The sequence below is a fragment of the Pygoscelis adeliae genome, unplaced genomic scaffold (genome assembly GCF_000699105.1).
Source record: "Pygoscelis adeliae isolate BGI_AS28 unplaced genomic scaffold, ASM69910v1 Scaffold290, whole genome shotgun sequence".
Classification (NCBI taxonomy): domain Eukaryota; kingdom Metazoa; phylum Chordata; class Aves; order Sphenisciformes; family Spheniscidae; genus Pygoscelis; species Pygoscelis adeliae.
Genome location: NW_008823965.1, coordinates 1,493,102 through 1,510,843, shown reverse-complemented (window position 1 = coordinate 1,510,843; position 17,742 = coordinate 1,493,102). Strand labels below are relative to the sequence as shown.

Below are 17,742 nucleotides of genomic sequence, written 5' to 3'. Positions count from 1 at the left end.
TCTCCTCGTGTAACACTACTCAAGTGCAAAGACACTACAAATGAATTAAGCTTCATAAAGCCCCCTTACATTTTTTTCTGCCATCATCTGAATTGTTTATTATCTTACATTTGTGACAAAGAATATAATTATCACACTCAAGCATAAAATCTGCCACAAAGGACCTTTTGCCTCTCCGGAATATAGACTATAGGAGTAAGGAGGGGACCTTAAGTGCTTTTTAAAAATAAATTGTTGGGAACATACTTCACCCACCAGCCACTTTAAAAGATACATACTTATCTTTTAAAGAGGATATAAGCTCCCTTATATCCTCTTATTCCTATGCTACCTTTCCATATCTCTTCTCAATATAGTCCGTCACCCAAGCAGCTTTCAATTTAGATACAATATAAACTCTTTAAAATATTTGAGAGAATGAATTCAACAAACATGGCAACATGTCAATCAAAAGCATGAGTTGGCAACTTTAGAAACAGCTGGAGAAGTCGGTTTATCTTGTGACTAAATGAAGTATTCCAGCCCCTAACAATGGCGTTCCTTGTGCCATGCTCCACTTGCGGTGGATCACTTTTTTTTAAAGTATTAACTCGTAGCCGAGGAGACACGGTTTAATTCCTGACTGCACTGTGGTATTCCTGTGTGACCTTATGTCTAGTAATAATCTTCTAATGTTTTGGTTGCTCTTCTGAATTACAAAGATAACAATACATAGAGAGTCCCGGCTTTGCTTGGAACAAGCTGGACTGAGATACAGCCAGACCCAAACTGGCAGAGCAGTTACAGAAAGCAATTAGAGCAGGAAGCAACTACAATGGTGGCGTAAGGCAGCTTCACACCAATTTCTTCTAGTTTTCACTCCGATTTCTCCATGACTGTTTATCCTTGCCTCACCTCCCTTAAGTCTCTTACTTTCAGTAATTTATATTATTAAACAGCAACAACAAAACCCCAAGTAACAAGGCACACCACAGAACTGACATTACACTCCCAGGCCTGTTTCGTCTAGACATATAGGAGTGAAGGAACCTGCCGGGATGCTTCCCATCCATTGTAATTGCAACCACCACAGTTTAACTGCTGCCCTGCACCTAGTCAATTCTATGTTGCAACATGGATAAATTACCGACATCCCTTTCTGTATATCTATAGAAACCCATTCATGTCTTTTCAGCTTTCAAAAAAAACCTCAACAAATTAAGCTCTTCTAGCTAGTACTACTGAAGAAGTACATCATTCAACCAATTCTTAGCAGACTCCCTCTATGCCAGTTTCGGATCACTTTTTCAAGTATGGACAACCAGACTTTTATCCCATTTTCAGCTGAGGCCTCACCAGCACTTTGCAAAACTGTTCCGTTTTTATCTGTCATGTCTTGACAGAACCTCTACTTGTAGTATAAACAAAGCCTGTTCCCAGGCAGCAGAGATTATTAGGCAGTATAGGGTTTTTAATGACAACTGGTTTACTTGCTAAATCATAAAAAAAAATGAATGTCTAGAATTGTAATTACAAGTCAGATCCTGCCACCATCCCAGCTTAAAGTATAGTCACAAACAGCCGACTTGGTATTTGATGCAAATGAGGAAGCAGGAACCTCTAGTGAGGAGGTCCTTCCTCTAGAGGAAGGAAAATTGATTGGATTGATGGTTAATAATGATGGTTAACAATTCGTATTTTTAAAAATGCTTTTTCCAAAAATGGTTAAAAATATGTATTACATTAAAGCTTGCTGCTTTGCACAGCTAGCTAAGTTGTTTAGACTTCTGCTGCATTTTTGTATGACATTTTAAAAAATCCAAACTCAAGTGACATCTCTTATGTCCCAGAAATACAAATGATGTCTAACAAGCAATAGAATTTTGTCTGAAGAGTGCTTTAAAATAATTTATTTGATCCATTGTATGCACCATGGCTTGCACCAAATTTAATAACAAAGATATTCTAGATTGGAAAATCAGACTGGAGGCTTACGATGGCCGTGTCTTTGTTCAGATTAAATTAAGCATGTTCTCAAAGGCATTGAAGCAGGAACCTAGAGATAAGACTTTGTGTGCTAACCATGGATTAGATCTGGCAGTAAGTTTTTAATGAAGCCTTATTGGGGAGCATAAGATTACAGATGTTGCTACTATTTAAGTGTTATGTCAAAGGTAAATCAAATTAAGATACAGTGAATTTAGATTTGTATTAGATGAATTGAGCTCCTCTCTTCTGTGGAAAAGTGCTATATGTGCAAATCTAACTGTAACTGGCCACGTGTCCTTTTGATTGCTGTGATTTATTTAATTATTTGCTAATCGCAAATTAATTCATAAGCACTTAGCAAATATCTTTAAGTGTCTTTGCATCATTGTCAAGTATCTGTCGAAAAACAGACATTGACTGCTGCACAGAAGCTGCAGGAGGCTTGCAGCAACGTTGCCTTCTTGGCAGAGCAGCTGCCAGTCACCAGGAGGGTGGTTGGCAGTCCACAAGGCTACCAGGAATGGGGGGAAAAAAGTCACACAGACTTCAGCTGAGGCTGAAGTGGGCATCTGCTAAGGAGAAGGTGTTTCGAGTTGCATTGAAAAGGCCTGAATTTGAAAGAGAGAAGCCAAGGAATTGTGGAACTGCTGCAGTGAATCAAAAACAATTCTGAGAAGAGTGGTATCAGTCCCTAGGATTTCCTGATTTAAGAGTCACTAAAAACAGGAACCAAAAATGCAAGTTCTAGGCCCTGCTCTATTATTTGCCTCTAAATCTCCGCCTCTCTTTCCCCAATATCTGTCTCCCTCCCCATCCTGGAATATTATTAATTTTTTTAAGGGTCAGTTGATTTTTGCAAACGACTTCAAAATATATAAATGTATTATGCTATTCTATGTAAATGCCGCACTCTATTCTCCAGAATAGTTGCAATCTTTATGTTGAGGATGAGGTAAAAAAAATACAAAACGTGAGGCTACTCTCTATTATTTGTACTTAATATGAGATTAGGAAGTAGGGCTGAAGGGGTTTTCAGCACAAAGATGAAAAAGCATCCAGAGATCTAAAACCAAAGCTGAAGCTGCCAGAAGTGTTGTATAGAAACTGATGGCCCAACAGACGAAAACTACAAAATAGCATGAGGGAACAAGGAATTGATAGATTAATAGGAAAACTCATGTCAAAGGCCTAGGTCAAATAGAGCAGAAGGGATCTCAAATTTGGTACTTCCACAGAATAGTAGCCCATAGCACCAAAGAGTCTCTGACTCTCCATATGTCATAATATTTCCCTATAATTATTACTTAGTTGTAATTTTTTTTGGTAAAGTAACTTCGTATTATTATTACAGATTATTTACAAAAAGCAGAATTCTGCTAAAACATGCTGTGGGTCATCTTTAGGAATTTGTATATTAGGAACACAGTAAGGGAGTTTTCTGGGTTTTTATTACTCCAGCAAGTGAACTTCTGGTCATCAAAATCAAATTTGTGACTAGGAAAATACGTGAGCATGTGAATGCTCACACAATCATTTGGGGCTTAAATTTTTACATGTCAAAGGTCGGCATTTCAGTCTGTCCTCTATTTAAGAAGCCAGTCCTTGTCTGTCCTGATCTGCTCCAAGCAACTGGAGGCAGGGAGGGGAAGTCCATCCCAGGCATTTAAACTTGATTTAAAAAGAAAAAAAAATAAGGAAAAAACCTAAACCTGAACAAAACCACAGTCCCACACTAGGAGCATGTAGAAAACTTCATTTTCTCAAATGGCCACAGAACAGAAATGTAAGAGTAGAATTTGTAACTGCATTTGATGGATTCTGGCCAGACAAGTCCTACTCACTGCACTAGGATTTTTTTTTTTTATTTTTTTTTTTTAAGACATTTATGTGCTTTTGAAATGTAGATCCCAAATCTCCAACACAGACACAGCTAACAGAACTATCTTCACCCCTCAGTCTGGAAGGAAGCTCAGTAAAGGACTGTAAGAGCCGATTATCATCTGTAATTTGCATTTATTGCCACCAGTGAGGATTTGAGACACACCGTACTAGGCACTGTACAAACATGAGACAACTTTTAGCCCTTGCTGCTTCACAGACAGTCCTGAAGGGAGTGCAGCAGAGCACATCTTCAAATATTTGAAAGGAGCAGAAGGTGGGAGAGATATCAAGGCGCAGTAAGAGTATTCGTTCACCGTAGGCCTGCAGTGTTCATAGCTAAATGGCTTCATATATTTCTAATTATAATGAACTGATGAATGAGAAAAATACCTCGAATCTTATCTGCCCATCTAATTCTGATGTTATCAGAGGGAGAGGGGAAAATACAAAAGGCTTCCTCTAAGACCAACAGAACTACATATGCAAATTGCAACTTTTATCACATCCCACATTTTCTAGGAAACAAGTGGTTTAGAATAGTAGTCAGAGGGTGACATTTGCTACAGATTTATATGAACCGGGGGGGAAAAACCAAACCAAAACAAAAAACAGATTCTTACCAGGACCCTCCTATGTCACACATCGTGTAAGCTGTACTCCCCCACACTATTGCCAGCATGAACTTTGTAGCAGAACGTTGCAGGGGAAAAGGCCATCGCTTTTATGATCAAAGCTGAATTTTTTTTAAAAAAAAAAAAAAAAGGAAGCAGATGTAATACTTACAGAATTCAGTTTTAATGAGCTCACTGTAACTAGCAGCAGCAGATAAGAAAATGAAGTCTTAACATTATCTTTTCTCAGGGAGCCCCACCCTGTTTTTAATAAATTTTGTGTTTATTTTTTAGTCACAAATACTCAAACAGGATTTCTGCAACCTAGTAATCATCCCCCTTGTTGAAGGGACACGTTAATGAATGCAGTGCACACCAGGGTTGCAGTGTGGTGTGGCTGGGGGACTCAGAGTGAGAAGACTTGGATTTTTTCCCCCTTATTTTCAGTACGAGGGCACTTTTGTTTTTACACCTGCCCTATAGACACCCAATTCCCAGCACACTCATGACTTGTTCAGGCAGTTCCCCTTCCCCACCCCCCCTGACACTGCTGCCTCTGCCATAACAGCCAGGCCCTTTACCCCTGGGCTGGCAATTGTCCCCTGCTACTTCCCGGCAGCAGCAGACGCTTCATACCTTCCTCTTTCCTGATGAGTCGATACCATATAAGCAGGGTAGGGAGGCAGGAGAGAACAGTGTGTCCCTCTGCCCCAAAGGGCTGAGCTCTAGTGACAGTACAACGTGGAGGTGACAACTACTGCCACGCAGGCAATAGTGACAGGAGACCTGCTATGCACACCCACATGCGGCAGCCACCCTGTATATCAGGTTGTAGCAGATACAGGAAGAGGGGTTTGGACAGCAGTTCCCAGTCCTCTACAAGAAAAGACAGCAAGGGAAGTGGAAGCATCCCACAGGCCTCATTTGGGCTGTGGGCTACCTCTGTTTAACTTTGCCACCCCTTTGTAAGAGAATTAATTAATATTTTTGCTGAGCCACTTCCCTCTGGATGTTTTTCTTCGGGGAGTTCATGGCAGGTTTAAAGCCACTCAGAATTGCTGCTCATATTACTACTCAATACATAATTTCAGCTCATGTTATTAATAGCGTTATCTACACAACCTAAGAAAATTAGGTACGTCACACACATTCTTAGCTATGTTAAGATATGCGAGTAAGTGATCCCGTACTTTTACTGCAGTTGCCTTTGAAACACACAGAAGAAAACACCATAAGGCGCCCTCCACTCTTGATGTTCTCTTAAGTAAAGCTTCCCTGTGCGTGGAAGGGTGAAACAATCACACTTGAGGCCCACAAAGAAGAGTAAAAAACCTTTTTTTCCTGGCAGACTTTGCTGACGTTCCTCCAACCCAGAAGAAACAAGGTGCCGCCACTAGTGAAAGTCACAAGGAAAGTGTAATGCATTAGAAATCTTTATAAATATCACACCCTTCCTGATTTTCCATCAACCTGTTTGATTATGCCATATACGGGGAAAAGTGTGATAGAATTAATCAGCCTGCTGGAGTGAACGCTAAAAGAACAGATGAGCTTTGGCAAGGCTGTTGCTAGCGTTGAAAAAGAAAAACTGTGACAAAAAAAAAGCGCAGACCTAAATCCAGAAGCATGTCATTCAGAAAGTGAGACATGCTATGATTTATCAACGTAACAAAAATTGATGGGAACATAGATCTCCCATTTCAAAGTGTTGTCTCTGTGTAGATTAAGAGTAGTATCTGTCATCAGGAAACAATGGGAAAAGAAATGTTTGATAAAAGCAATTCTGTACTCTCTTGTAGACAGAAAACCACTTTGTCGTTGGAATGGAAGTGAAGGTTTCTCTGCAGTTCCATCCTCAGCAGCAAAAAAAGGTGGTGTGGCAAGAGGAAGCGCAAATTCTTAATGACAGAAGATCAGATGAAAGGAGTGGCTTTGCAAGAAGTGACTAATGTTTACTCTGTTTCAGAAAAGTCCAAATTGCACTGTAGAAAGAGGATGCTTGCATCGCCTCCAGAGTGCAACAGCAAACCCGGTGCACAGCAGGCAGCGGCTTACCACTGTGGCACAACGGGGCAACTTTCCCTTTCAAAGAAAGAGCTTCTTTCTTCTCAGCTCAACAGCTGCTGCACACAGGGTCTCCAACATCCTAGCAGTTTGATTGTTGTATATAGAAAAAGCAATACCAAAGCATAAAACATGTAACAACTTCATGAATGTTTTGCCAACAGCTGATATAAGGGAAAGCGCATCTCAAAACAGCAGGACAGTGGAGTAGAACAAAAACCACGGAGCCAGTACCGTCATGTCATTTGGCACATCCTTGCACTTCCCTTAATTCCATTTCAGATCTTGGAAGCGAAGGCCAAAGCATCTTCTTTGCTAATTGAGGTTTCACACAATTCAAACACTGAATAAACAAAGGACATCCCCAAATAGAGAAACCTGCCAGCCTTCATGACCTTGCCAACAGACTGATGTCTCAGTTCAGTGCTTTCACAACACAGAGAGTAAAAGAACTCTGGACAACTGCATATACAAATGCGTATGCGCACACGCACATTTTTGTGCTGGTATGCACACACTACCACTGATCGTGATCCAAAAGTTACACCTCCCTCTTTGAGTTAAGGACACTCCAGACACCCTACAGACAGGGATAAAAAAAGACATTAAAATAACAGACCTCTGTTTTGTGGTGTGAAACAGCTAATGATAGTAATTAAGGATTTTAAAGTTCCTTACCAAGTGGCATTATCTAAGATAGTATCATGCCTGTAATCTGTCCAGAGTCAATGAAGAACTGCTGATCAAGCCAACAAAGCAACAAAAAGAGTCCGACGGCTTGCCATCTGCTCAAACCACTACATCACACCTCATTCCCCTAAATACAGCAATAAGCCACAACAGGATGCAGATGACCAGATTGTTTAGCTGTCATTTCAACTGAACATGCGGTGGCTGTTGATGTGTTACAGTGGACTTTCAAAACCAAACATGACATATTGCTGCTGGACAAATAGCTCCTTCAACGTTATGCCTTGCCATTTTTGTGGATTGACTGTACCCATGCAGCAAGGTAAAGCATTAGGAGTTAATCAAAATTTTGCCTACTATATTAAGTTTTTGCATGTGTTTTTATTATATAAAACATACCGTTAAATGATCCATGAAAGCCTTTGGCACTCACTCTCCCTTTGGTTAGAAGCCCAGCTACTCCTAGAAAAGCTTTTGGCCTAGCAGCTCCTTTCAGCTACTATATTAAAAATTAGGCCTGGAATATTGAGTAGACTCTTGAGCAGATTCTTGGCAATAGAAGACAAGTTCAGAGTACCTGGATGTTACCAAATGGCTGCAGCTTGAAAAACAAATTTGGTACGTTCAAGGAAGGGGGCAATTTGAAGTTGTTATAAAGCACTTGGACACCATGATGATGGGCAAGAGCTTCTCCTCTCATTTCTCTTTCTCTTTTATCACTTCCCAGCTGTTCCTTTAACTTTCAGGTAGTTTCAATTTATCCTTCCATTTTTACCCACACAGTTAACTAACAGCCTTCTAGTTGAGATTCTGCTGTTTTTAGTGATGAGGTACCAGCTGTGCATCCCTGCAAGCTGGTGCACATATGACCTTGAAATTTTCCATGTAGCCGATCAGAAAACATCTTAAAACAGTGTTTCCTATCTCCCAGGGAGCATCTCTCAATTTTTAGCATTAGATATATATCACTTTATAACATCCAAAGCGTTGTGCAAACGTTAGCTAGCTAATACCAACAAAAAACACTCCTCTCCCAGCCCACACCCTGTTATTGTCTAAGTAACAGTTCCTCCATTTCACTGAAGCCAGCCTAGGGAGTTCTTTTTGCTTGCTCCTCTGCAGGAATATTAAAACAGAATGAGAATGAAGAGAGCTGTTAATTTTATATCACAGCTAGGAAACTGAAGGTCTTCAGATCACACTTTCTCCTCAGTCTTTTAATTGCAAAATTATACTTCAAGATTTGACACAAGTCTCTCACCTCCCTATTTTAAAGCTACTAGCAAGCAAAACCAGACAAAAAACTAATTTTTTTTTTTAATCTGCAGAGCCTGCACAATGCTTTAATTTCAAGTAGAATATGCTAGTAGTTAGCAGTATTTCACCTAACAGTCCTTGCAATTTTACAGAGAGCTATGTCAAACTAAACCAAATTATAGGTCAGAACATGCCAATCTTTTCATCATTATCACTGATTTCCTTTGTGGTTTATGCCCCCCCCAACATGTGTCTTACCAGGTTCTTCGAGCCTCTGGCTAGCATTGCTCAGCCACTCCAAATTATTCATCACACTAGATCCAGCAACAAGACATTCACAGCATGCTCTTCTCACATTTTGTTTAAACTTTAGGTACATTAGCAAATAATAGAAAATTTAGATTTTGAGGCAAGAGACACTGGAATTTGGGTGGAATCAGATGACTAACAGAATTATTGCTAAAAAAAAAAAGGGGGTAAAAAAAGATTCTTGAACAGACATAATGCCTTTCTTCTTTTCTGGATAAGGACTAATCTGGACCTTAGAATACTCCCACTTCTAGATATGATGTTTAGTAACCCATTCCTAATTTCATATTAAATTTTAATTAAAATAATGGGAGCATTCAGTAGATAAGTTGGATCACGACTTCCCTGTCATCCTCTTCCAGATCCCCCACTTTTTGCTTTTTCCATCAGACCTACATTAACTCAGCAGCGCTTTGACCAGCCGTGTCCCGAGACCCTTGCCTGGCATCCCGGGTCATTCTGCCCCACCATTCCCTGTAGCCACCCATGGCCTCTTCCCTGCAATGAAACTCTACCTCCTTAAGATAGCGACGCATGCCCTGCATCTGCATAGCACCTATCACAACAGGATCTTATCATCTAGAGCCCTGGCTGTGAATTATACAAGCAATAAATCATCAAAACTATTTTTTTCTGCAGATTGTTATATAAGTTATGCCTGCCATAAAGTATAAAGAGCATAAAATGCACCTCTCTGCATTCCAGCATCTTGTGGAAGATCATAAAAGCACTTAATATATTATTTAAGCCAGTTAAGCTAGATAGCATAACTGCAGTAATTAGCAACAATTCTCCAAATCCCCATATGCCAGACAAAGGATCACGTTTAGCATTTTCAGGCTGGTAGGAGGGAATCAGAACATTGCAGAATATAAATGGCATGCACTGCTTTTTTTTTTTTTCTTCTGCCTATCTCAGCAGAGCCTATGTTTCACTACAGTTACCCCACTGCGCTATCAATACAAGAGACTGAAACCCATCATGTAAAGAAGGCTGGCCTTTTTTGGTTTTATTATTTTATGCATAACAGGGTGTTAAATGCTTTAAGAAAGAGAAATGAAGCCACTTCTCTTGACAGCTACATTCTGTAGGCTGGAAGGGAATTTCCTTGCTTTTTTCTTTTCTTTTTTAATAAAACCAAAATAATAAAAAAATACCCCCAAAACCCAACTTCCTCTGGAATATCCATGAACTGAAGTAAGTGTTAAGTGGAAATTTAAAAATACTCCAAGCACTGGCCACCCTTCTTGCACACAGGGTCAGGCACGGGGCAGCGTGGTGCGAGGCGCAGGTATGGGAGCAGGAGAAAGACAGGAAACACAAGGTGGGACGTGCACGAAAAGGGCATCATTGACAACAGGGATGGGACGTGAATACTACCAGGGGACTGAACTTCATTACCTCGTGCAACCCTGGCACACATCACGTGCCCAGAAGCCTCATCACGCTGCGTGCCAGCGGGCAGCCAGCCCAGTGGCACTAATTGCCCTGGGAATCGTAGCCAGTCTGACACTCCTGTGCAAAGAACAAGATCACTGGAGGCAGATATCAAAGTCTTCTAAAGGAGCAGGGAAGGAAGATACAGATTTGAGAGCCTCTGCCATAAAGGGAGGCTTTGAAACTGTTGGTGCCATGACTCGGAGAGGGGAGAGACCTGATGCAGAGAGTCTCCTGGCTCTGAGCCCCAATTGCTCCGACCAGTTGTTATTTTCCATCCTCTTTGTATGCGCAAATACAACATGGCAAAAGTTTTTCCCCATTGAGTTGTTCAGAGAAAAGCCTCAAGACTGGGAACAAAAAACAGGACAGGAGAACCCCTTCTGGTGGCCTGACATTTTATTTCTCTATTGCAAAGAGAGGAAAATCCCTTTTTATTCCTCTCCAGTTTTTATTATTTTATGATTTATTTTATTATTTTATTCCTCTCCATTGCAAAGAGAGGAAAAATCTCATGGGAGAGCAGCTGTTTGCTGAGGAGGGCTTGCAGCATGCCCAGGGCAGAGCTGTGAACATAGGGCACAGGGCACGCACAGAAGATCTGCAAGCTCCTCGCTTCATCTCCCTGGCACAGAGTTGTGCACAAGGGGGCTGGCACTTTGCTCTCTGAACCAGCAGGGTTTTTCCCAAGAGTTAATTTTCTTTATATCTAACTGAAAAAAGCATCACCAAGTTCTGTACAGCCTCCCTGAAGGCATCCTTATCTTGATGGACATTTCTCTACCAGGTTGTCTCCCTCTCTCTCTGTATCAGGTTGTTTTCTTCCATTTTGAGACTAGGAGAGCCCTTTCCCTGGCTCCCAGAGCAACAGGGTTTCCCACTTGGTTATGCCCACCTTTCTCCCCTGCTGTCGATTTCAAGCCTTCTATTCCCTCCCAAGCAGTGCTTAGTTCTCTCACCTCTCCCTCATTTCTCTTTTTTTTTTTGCTCCCTACTTCTACATTGTGGCTCCTATTTGGCTTATACATTCGGTGCCTCTCCGCACATCTTGCTAATCCCATGCAAACCCCTGCCACATTCCCCAGGCAGAGCTGACCTTTTGGCACAGGCATACCAGTCTCATCATTTTCCAGGCTTCTTCTATTAGTTACTAAGATGGTGGGTAAATTTGTTAGGGAAGGGGAAGTGAACAAGGCAGATACCACCTACCACAGTTTGCATTACATGATCAAAAAGGTTAACAAAAGAAGTTAAATTATTTTCAACATTAAGAGCTATCAAATCCATAATAAGTTGGGTATTATAAGCAGCAGCAAAGGGATGGGCTTATTAACATCTCATTAACAATGCCTATTTCAGTTTACATAAAAACCTGAAAACTTCTAAAGCACAATAAGAAGGAAAGCCTTTAACTACCCTGTTTCTCACAGGCTGCAAGTTGCAAAGCATGGAGGAAGCTGATAATGCTCTTTCAGTTCCTGAGGACTTCAAGCAGCTTAAAAAATATTTATATGACATTAGCAAACATCATTAATAAGCTCACTAACAGCTGGCTGAAAAGATGAAGACAAACATCTACAAAACCATTGAAGTGTAAAATAATGTAGAAACACCTGAAGATACACCTATTGACAAGGAAGTGCCCAGCACGTGAGGTTAGTCACTAGTAGCTTTGGGCACCATAGAAGATTTGGCTAGCTGTTTCTTCCAGTATGGGAATACTGGGACCACATCTGATCAGATTTTGCAAGAAGAGATTAAGTGGATAAAATTGATGCAGATGTATTTGTGGTTTCTACACACCACTGGTCACAAATTGTGTTTGTGTTCTTTACCACATTAGTTCAAACAAGTGATTAAATGAGCAAGTCCCAACACTTAGCAAAAAGGGACTCCTACGGTATATTAAGATGTCTCTAATAACGCCACATAACTAGGTCCAAATTCTCTTTCAGATCTCTTCCCCGATACAAGATTTATTAACTTGAGCTGTATTTATTGGCATCCAACTGCAGGGAGAAGATGGGTATCCAAGTTGGCTGTGAAAGTTTTCATCGTCTTTAAGCACCAGGAAAGGAATTTCCAGATCCAATTAGCAAAGCTTCTGCCCCTACAGTCTGAGCAGTTGTGCCGAGTATCATTAATCACTATCAAATGAAGCATTCACCACCCTCCTGGTAGGAACAAGTTACTGGAAAACATTACTCATTACAATTCCTGTTTAGTATTACATTGCAATACGTCTGGCGACAATGTTTGGGTTTTATGTTTAACTAAACCACGTGTACATGCAGTTGGTTTAAGTATAGCGTAAAATACCTGTATCTGCATTTATCATCTCTCCTTCCCTGTGACCTACCGGTAAATAAATATCGCATCAGATGCCTGCGTATATTATATGCAACCTGACTCATCACATCACACATGGTATTCATGCTAAATCTGCCTAAAACAGCAAATAACAAACAGCAGCATAAACAGAGCATCTTCACACCTGTTTCCTTTTTGGCTACATACTTACTCTTGCCCTGGAAGAGCTGCTGTACTAGAGAAGTTGGTTAATGTTTGCACTTCCACAGCTCCTGGAAGACTAAGACACTCAAATAGTAGAAATTAATATTCACAAAAGAGCTGTCAGGGGAAAAGGAAAAGTTTTCCCTAAGGTGCACTGTTACAGTACAGTGTGCTTGACTGGCATTTAGGCTCCCTTTCCTTCACAGGCAGAAACAGGAGATGCACAGTCTGTTTGTACTCCTGACTTCTCCCCCTCCAATTAGAACACTGTTTCAAAGGACTCCTGCCCTTAAGTAGGCAATATAATCCGATAGATTTACATAGATGTGGTCTCGGTTATGCCATCTTCTGACATGACAGGCTTCAAAGTAGAAAGTAATGTTGTCTTCCAGAGGGACAGGGAGAAGGGATACAACCAGACTTCTGAGGACTCAAAGGCATCTCATGCCTGATCTCGCAGGAGTGGACTTGTCCACAAGGCCTTATATGATGAACAAAATGAACGGAAATCTGACCCAGTGCTACCAAAAAAAAAAAATAATCAAGAGACAGGGAAGGTTTATAGTTTCCATGGTCAGAGCACAGCTTTGGACATTATTATACAGTTCAACAGTGAAAAAAGGCATTTTGCAACCTCAGCTGTCTAGTCTCCTGCTCTGCTACTGGACCAAGTAATGCCAGAGAAGACTGCTAAGATCACTGCTCCACTGCAAACCAGGTTAATGGACAACAACTAAATACAACGAGATCCTCAGAGGAAGAGAGGCCAGGGAAGTCCATCTATACCTCCTGCTTGTATATTTATGGCTTTGGCTGAGATCTGGGTGCAGCGTACACTGAAAGGTAGAAGAACAAAGACTGGGATTTTCAAGGGGAACTTCAAGGCCTTCTCCATCCTCTGAAACAGTGAAGTGTACACATGATAAGCCAAGAGAGCCACTCCATGCTGTAGTCACATGCTCCGCGGAAGCTGTAATCTCACAAGGACACAGATATGGCCATGCAAATATGGGTTATGCCTATGCTAACAACCGGCGTATGTCCCTAGAGGTCCTAAATAGCTTTTAATCTAGCTGCCAACGTGTGTGTAAGCTTGTGCTGAACCAGCTTTGTTTCTCTCAGGGTAGCGTGTTCCTGGCTAACAGGAGCACACTACCCTTCGATACCCTGACTTGAGAGGTGAGAGCATAAGCTGGCAACTTCTTGGTTTAAACCTCTGGAGATGAAAAGGAGAGGAGCTGCCTGCTACACTGGGGACAGATGTCACAATTGCAGGCAGCAAACACAGCAAGAAGGCAGTTGGTAACAGGCATTGAGAAACCAGCTGTATTTTCAACATCCCCTTCAACCAAACCACCTCCAACAAAGTCCTTGCAAAAACCGGGCTGAAGCTAGCATAGTTACACCTATCCGTGCTACCACCACTGCTTCACTGTGCATAGTTTACCTTGTGCTAAGTAATATGTAACATACTGTAAAATCCTAGCATAGGCTAAACAAGTTGTAACACACCTCAGATGGTCGAAGCAAACCTCGCAAAGTGTTAGAAGGTAATTGTCTCTGTGTCTGCTCAGCACCAGCCTGTGCAAGGCTCCTGTGTCAGAGAGCTGACAGCAAAATTTCAGACGTGAGGGAGGCAGAAAGCAGACACAGGAGGGAAAATGCCGCAAACATCTTAAGGGGAGGGCTTGTCTTAATGGATTTTTGTCACTATTGAATTCAATCACGGGTAAAGGCTAAACTTCCCTAAGACAGCCTGAAAATAAGAACGTGTCTCTGTTTCAAGACCCGTCAATAGGTACTTTCCCAAGGCTACTAACTACCTGCACCAGGCATTTGGCTCAGCGGGTGCTCAGCATCGCCGGACACACAGAGAAATGCTTGACCAAAAGCATCTGAACTCCTGCCAAGAGCAGTGCCGGTCCCTCCGCACAGCCGTGCCTCGGGGGACCTCAGAGAGAGAGAGGGGGCCTTTGTACAGCCCTCGAGATGACTCCTGGTGCCAGAAGCGACCTGGCACAGGAGCACAGCTGAATCACAGCTGCACCAGTTACGCTAATTGTCCAAGGGACAAAACAATTGCACTTGTCTGACTGGTCAGGGCATGACAGGAGCCCAACACATTTTTCTTTGTGAAAGCATTTTGCCTTGAAGTAAATTTCCAAAACAGAGTCCCTTTAACTCCAAGCCTTTCCAGACTTCTTCCTGGCAAGTGCAATTTATTCTTTCTAAAAAGGAGAGTTTTAAAAGAGATGTTACGCAGGGGAGTGAGATCTCACTGCTGCTGGCTTTGCCATCTGTGAAGGAGGTAACCCTGAATTTCCATTACACTGTAACAGGAATTGAGGTCTCAACTCCAACCAGCTCCCTGAAAAACACCTAGGGTGCAGCCCAAGGTCCCTTTTCCTGGTTGCACCTCTGTTCCCCATCACATGGGACTGCCTTTGTTACAGAGAACATCCCTGGCCCCACATGAGCCTGGCTCTCCGGCCCCTGCCTCAGGGCCAGTGCTTCCCCGCAGCATGGCTCAGCAGCTGCAGTGGGAGAGCTGGAGAAAGGCCCATCTTGAACCTGCTGGTGCACAAGCCACGGAGGAAAATTGTGATTGCTCACGCCGGGATCTGCACCCATACTCGCAGATAGCCAATGCAGCAGGCACACAGAGCCATGCATCTGACTCAAAGAGCTGTACTTTGCACCACCTTCAGAGGCCAAAATAATCTGGACTGATGCACAGTTACAGGTGCTGGACTCACTGCAGGTGCAAACCCAGCACCAACCAAGAGCCCCAGAGACTCCACCAAGCTCCCACAGGTGCAAAGCAAGCAAAGCAAGGGACCTTTTTCCCCCCATTGCCCACAGGAGCCACTGACAGCATCGAACATCCTGAGCACTGCCAGCAAGGGGAGAATCCAGGGTTTTCTGCCTATTTCTTTAGGACCACAAATCAACGGCAAAACTGATGCGGAGAGGTGACTCTGCCCCAGAGGGCCACAGTGTTGTGGGGCTGGAGGACCCCAGCAGTCTCCATGGTTGGCAGAACTCAGAACCGGTGTCCGGGCACCCCGGTCACCTTGGTCACCCCAGCACGTTTTGGTCCAAACACGGCTCCGTGGCAGTTTTCCCTTCCTACCTGGCGTGAGTGAGGCCCCAGGGAAGGGAGAGGGGGTCTGTGTGCCATGGAGGAGATGGGCTTTAAGGATGAAGTGGACAGAGCCAGGGCAAGGGACGGCAGCGGGGACGGCACAGACGGCCAGGTGAGCACAGGCAGGGAGACTGGCACATAGAGAGAGCAAAGCAGAGTCCAGCTTCAATTTCACCTCTGAAATGTGGTTTGGGATCAAATTTGCAGAGAAGTAATCTTCCAAGGCAGCAGAGCATGTCAGAGAGGAAAAGACTTCTCTTCCTACACACTTCAGCATGTTTTAAAAGGCAACATAAGTTTGTCTTTAAGTCAGTTATATAAGTGTTTCTTTCCAAAAGATGAGTGGAGGAGTTACCTACACAAATGTTGACACAGGGAAAACAGCCACTGCCCTTTGCAAGAGAAAATATCCCCCTCCCTGGACCAGGGAGATGCAAGTGCAGTGGCTGAGGATTTTGATTTGTTTTCAATCTGGCTTTACGGTAGGTCAGCCATGGTACCTTTGCCATCAATAAAAGCTGCGGATGGCACAGTGTGGCATTACAATGAGCCCATTGTAACCACATATTTCCACTTAACAAGTGACTGCCAGCCCATATTTGATTAATGCCATTAGGAACGAGTGGCCATTGTTTACCTTGTAATTTATTAGAGGTAGGCTTTCCAAAAGGGACTTCAAGTAGGCACCTAATTCTTACGGACTTTTAATTATAATTGAATACCTAGCTTCATTAAGCACCTCTGAAAACCCAATCTGAAATGATTCAGCACGAAGAGAAATGCTTCTGAGCCCTAGGACAGGGTTTGTCCTTGGCAGTTTTTTAAAGAGAGGATGCAAGATTTGCATGAACTAGAAGACTAACCTATGGCTTTGCCAATTTGTAGACCACAGAAAAGGATCTGGCTGGCATACCAAAGGAGGCAGCCTTTGTAACGGGCAGTGAGAGTGCTCCACCAGGCAAGACCCCGCTCATCTGCTGCGCAGACGGCCTTGATCAAGACACCTTTAGAATTGTGAGATACTAAATAGAATTTAGCAATAGAAAAAGTCAGTGGCATCTCAGGTTCTTGAGAGAGATGGAGCAAATAAAACCCAGGAGTTTGGCAGAGGGAGAAAAAAAAGCAGGACAAGACACTTCATTCTGTAGCTTTCTTCCATGTCTGAAAGTTTTTACCTGATCATTGGTTTCCAGTCATCTGGACATCACACTTCTAGATTAAAAAAACAAAAACAAACCACAAAAACACCCCAAACAACAACAACAATAACAAAGTAATCACATTTCACATAGACTATTCATTTTTTCAAAACAAGTACTGCTACATTATCATTTCACATGACGCCGTGCGCTCCCTTGGCTACAGTGGTTTGGTTCCTCTGCATCACTTACACTGCAGCCACAAAGCTCTATCTCATACCAACCCCCCGCACCGTGGGATATGACCTTCCCATTTCTGGTGCGTCATGGCATAACCACACACAGCCCCAGTCACGGCCCAGTGCACATAACAGATAGGAGAAAAAAAAAAAAAAGAGACAGACAAAAGGGAGGGCATCCAGAAGCAGCATTTGCTCCTGCATCATGTGCAAACATTTGCAACACATCCCAGGTTTGGCCACAGGAAGGAGCAGTATAAGAAAAGCAGTAAAGCTGTTCCCTTTCCCCCTCCCTGCAGAACAACAGCTCTTTTGTAGCCTGAAATTTCTCTTTTTTGCCCTACAATGTTAAAAAGGAATTCCCAGTCTTGGAAATCCCTCAATTCCCTTTTCAGGTCACCTTCGACATGCTTTGCCCAGGTTGTCACCAACCTTGGGATATGCGGGAGCAACTCCTGCAGAGCGATGGGAGCGTTTGACAGAGGTCC

The 17,742-nt window shown here is 42.6% G+C and overlaps 1 protein-coding gene across 1 annotated transcript in view; it reads left to right on the top strand.

Annotated features, from left to right (window-relative positions):
- Positions 1-15,910: 15,910 nt before the first annotated feature.
- The window catches only part of LOC103917213 (chromosome unknown open reading frame, human C17orf64), a 7,286-nt gene continuing 5,454 nt past the window's right edge, over positions 15,911-17,742 (top strand). Inside the window, exons 1-2 of the mRNA XM_009324325.1 lie at positions 15,911-15,988; positions 16,762-16,890. Of these exons, the coding sequence (XP_009322600.1) occupies positions 15,911-15,988; positions 16,762-16,890 (207 nt within the window). The remainder of the gene's footprint in view (positions 15,989-16,761; positions 16,891-17,742) is intronic.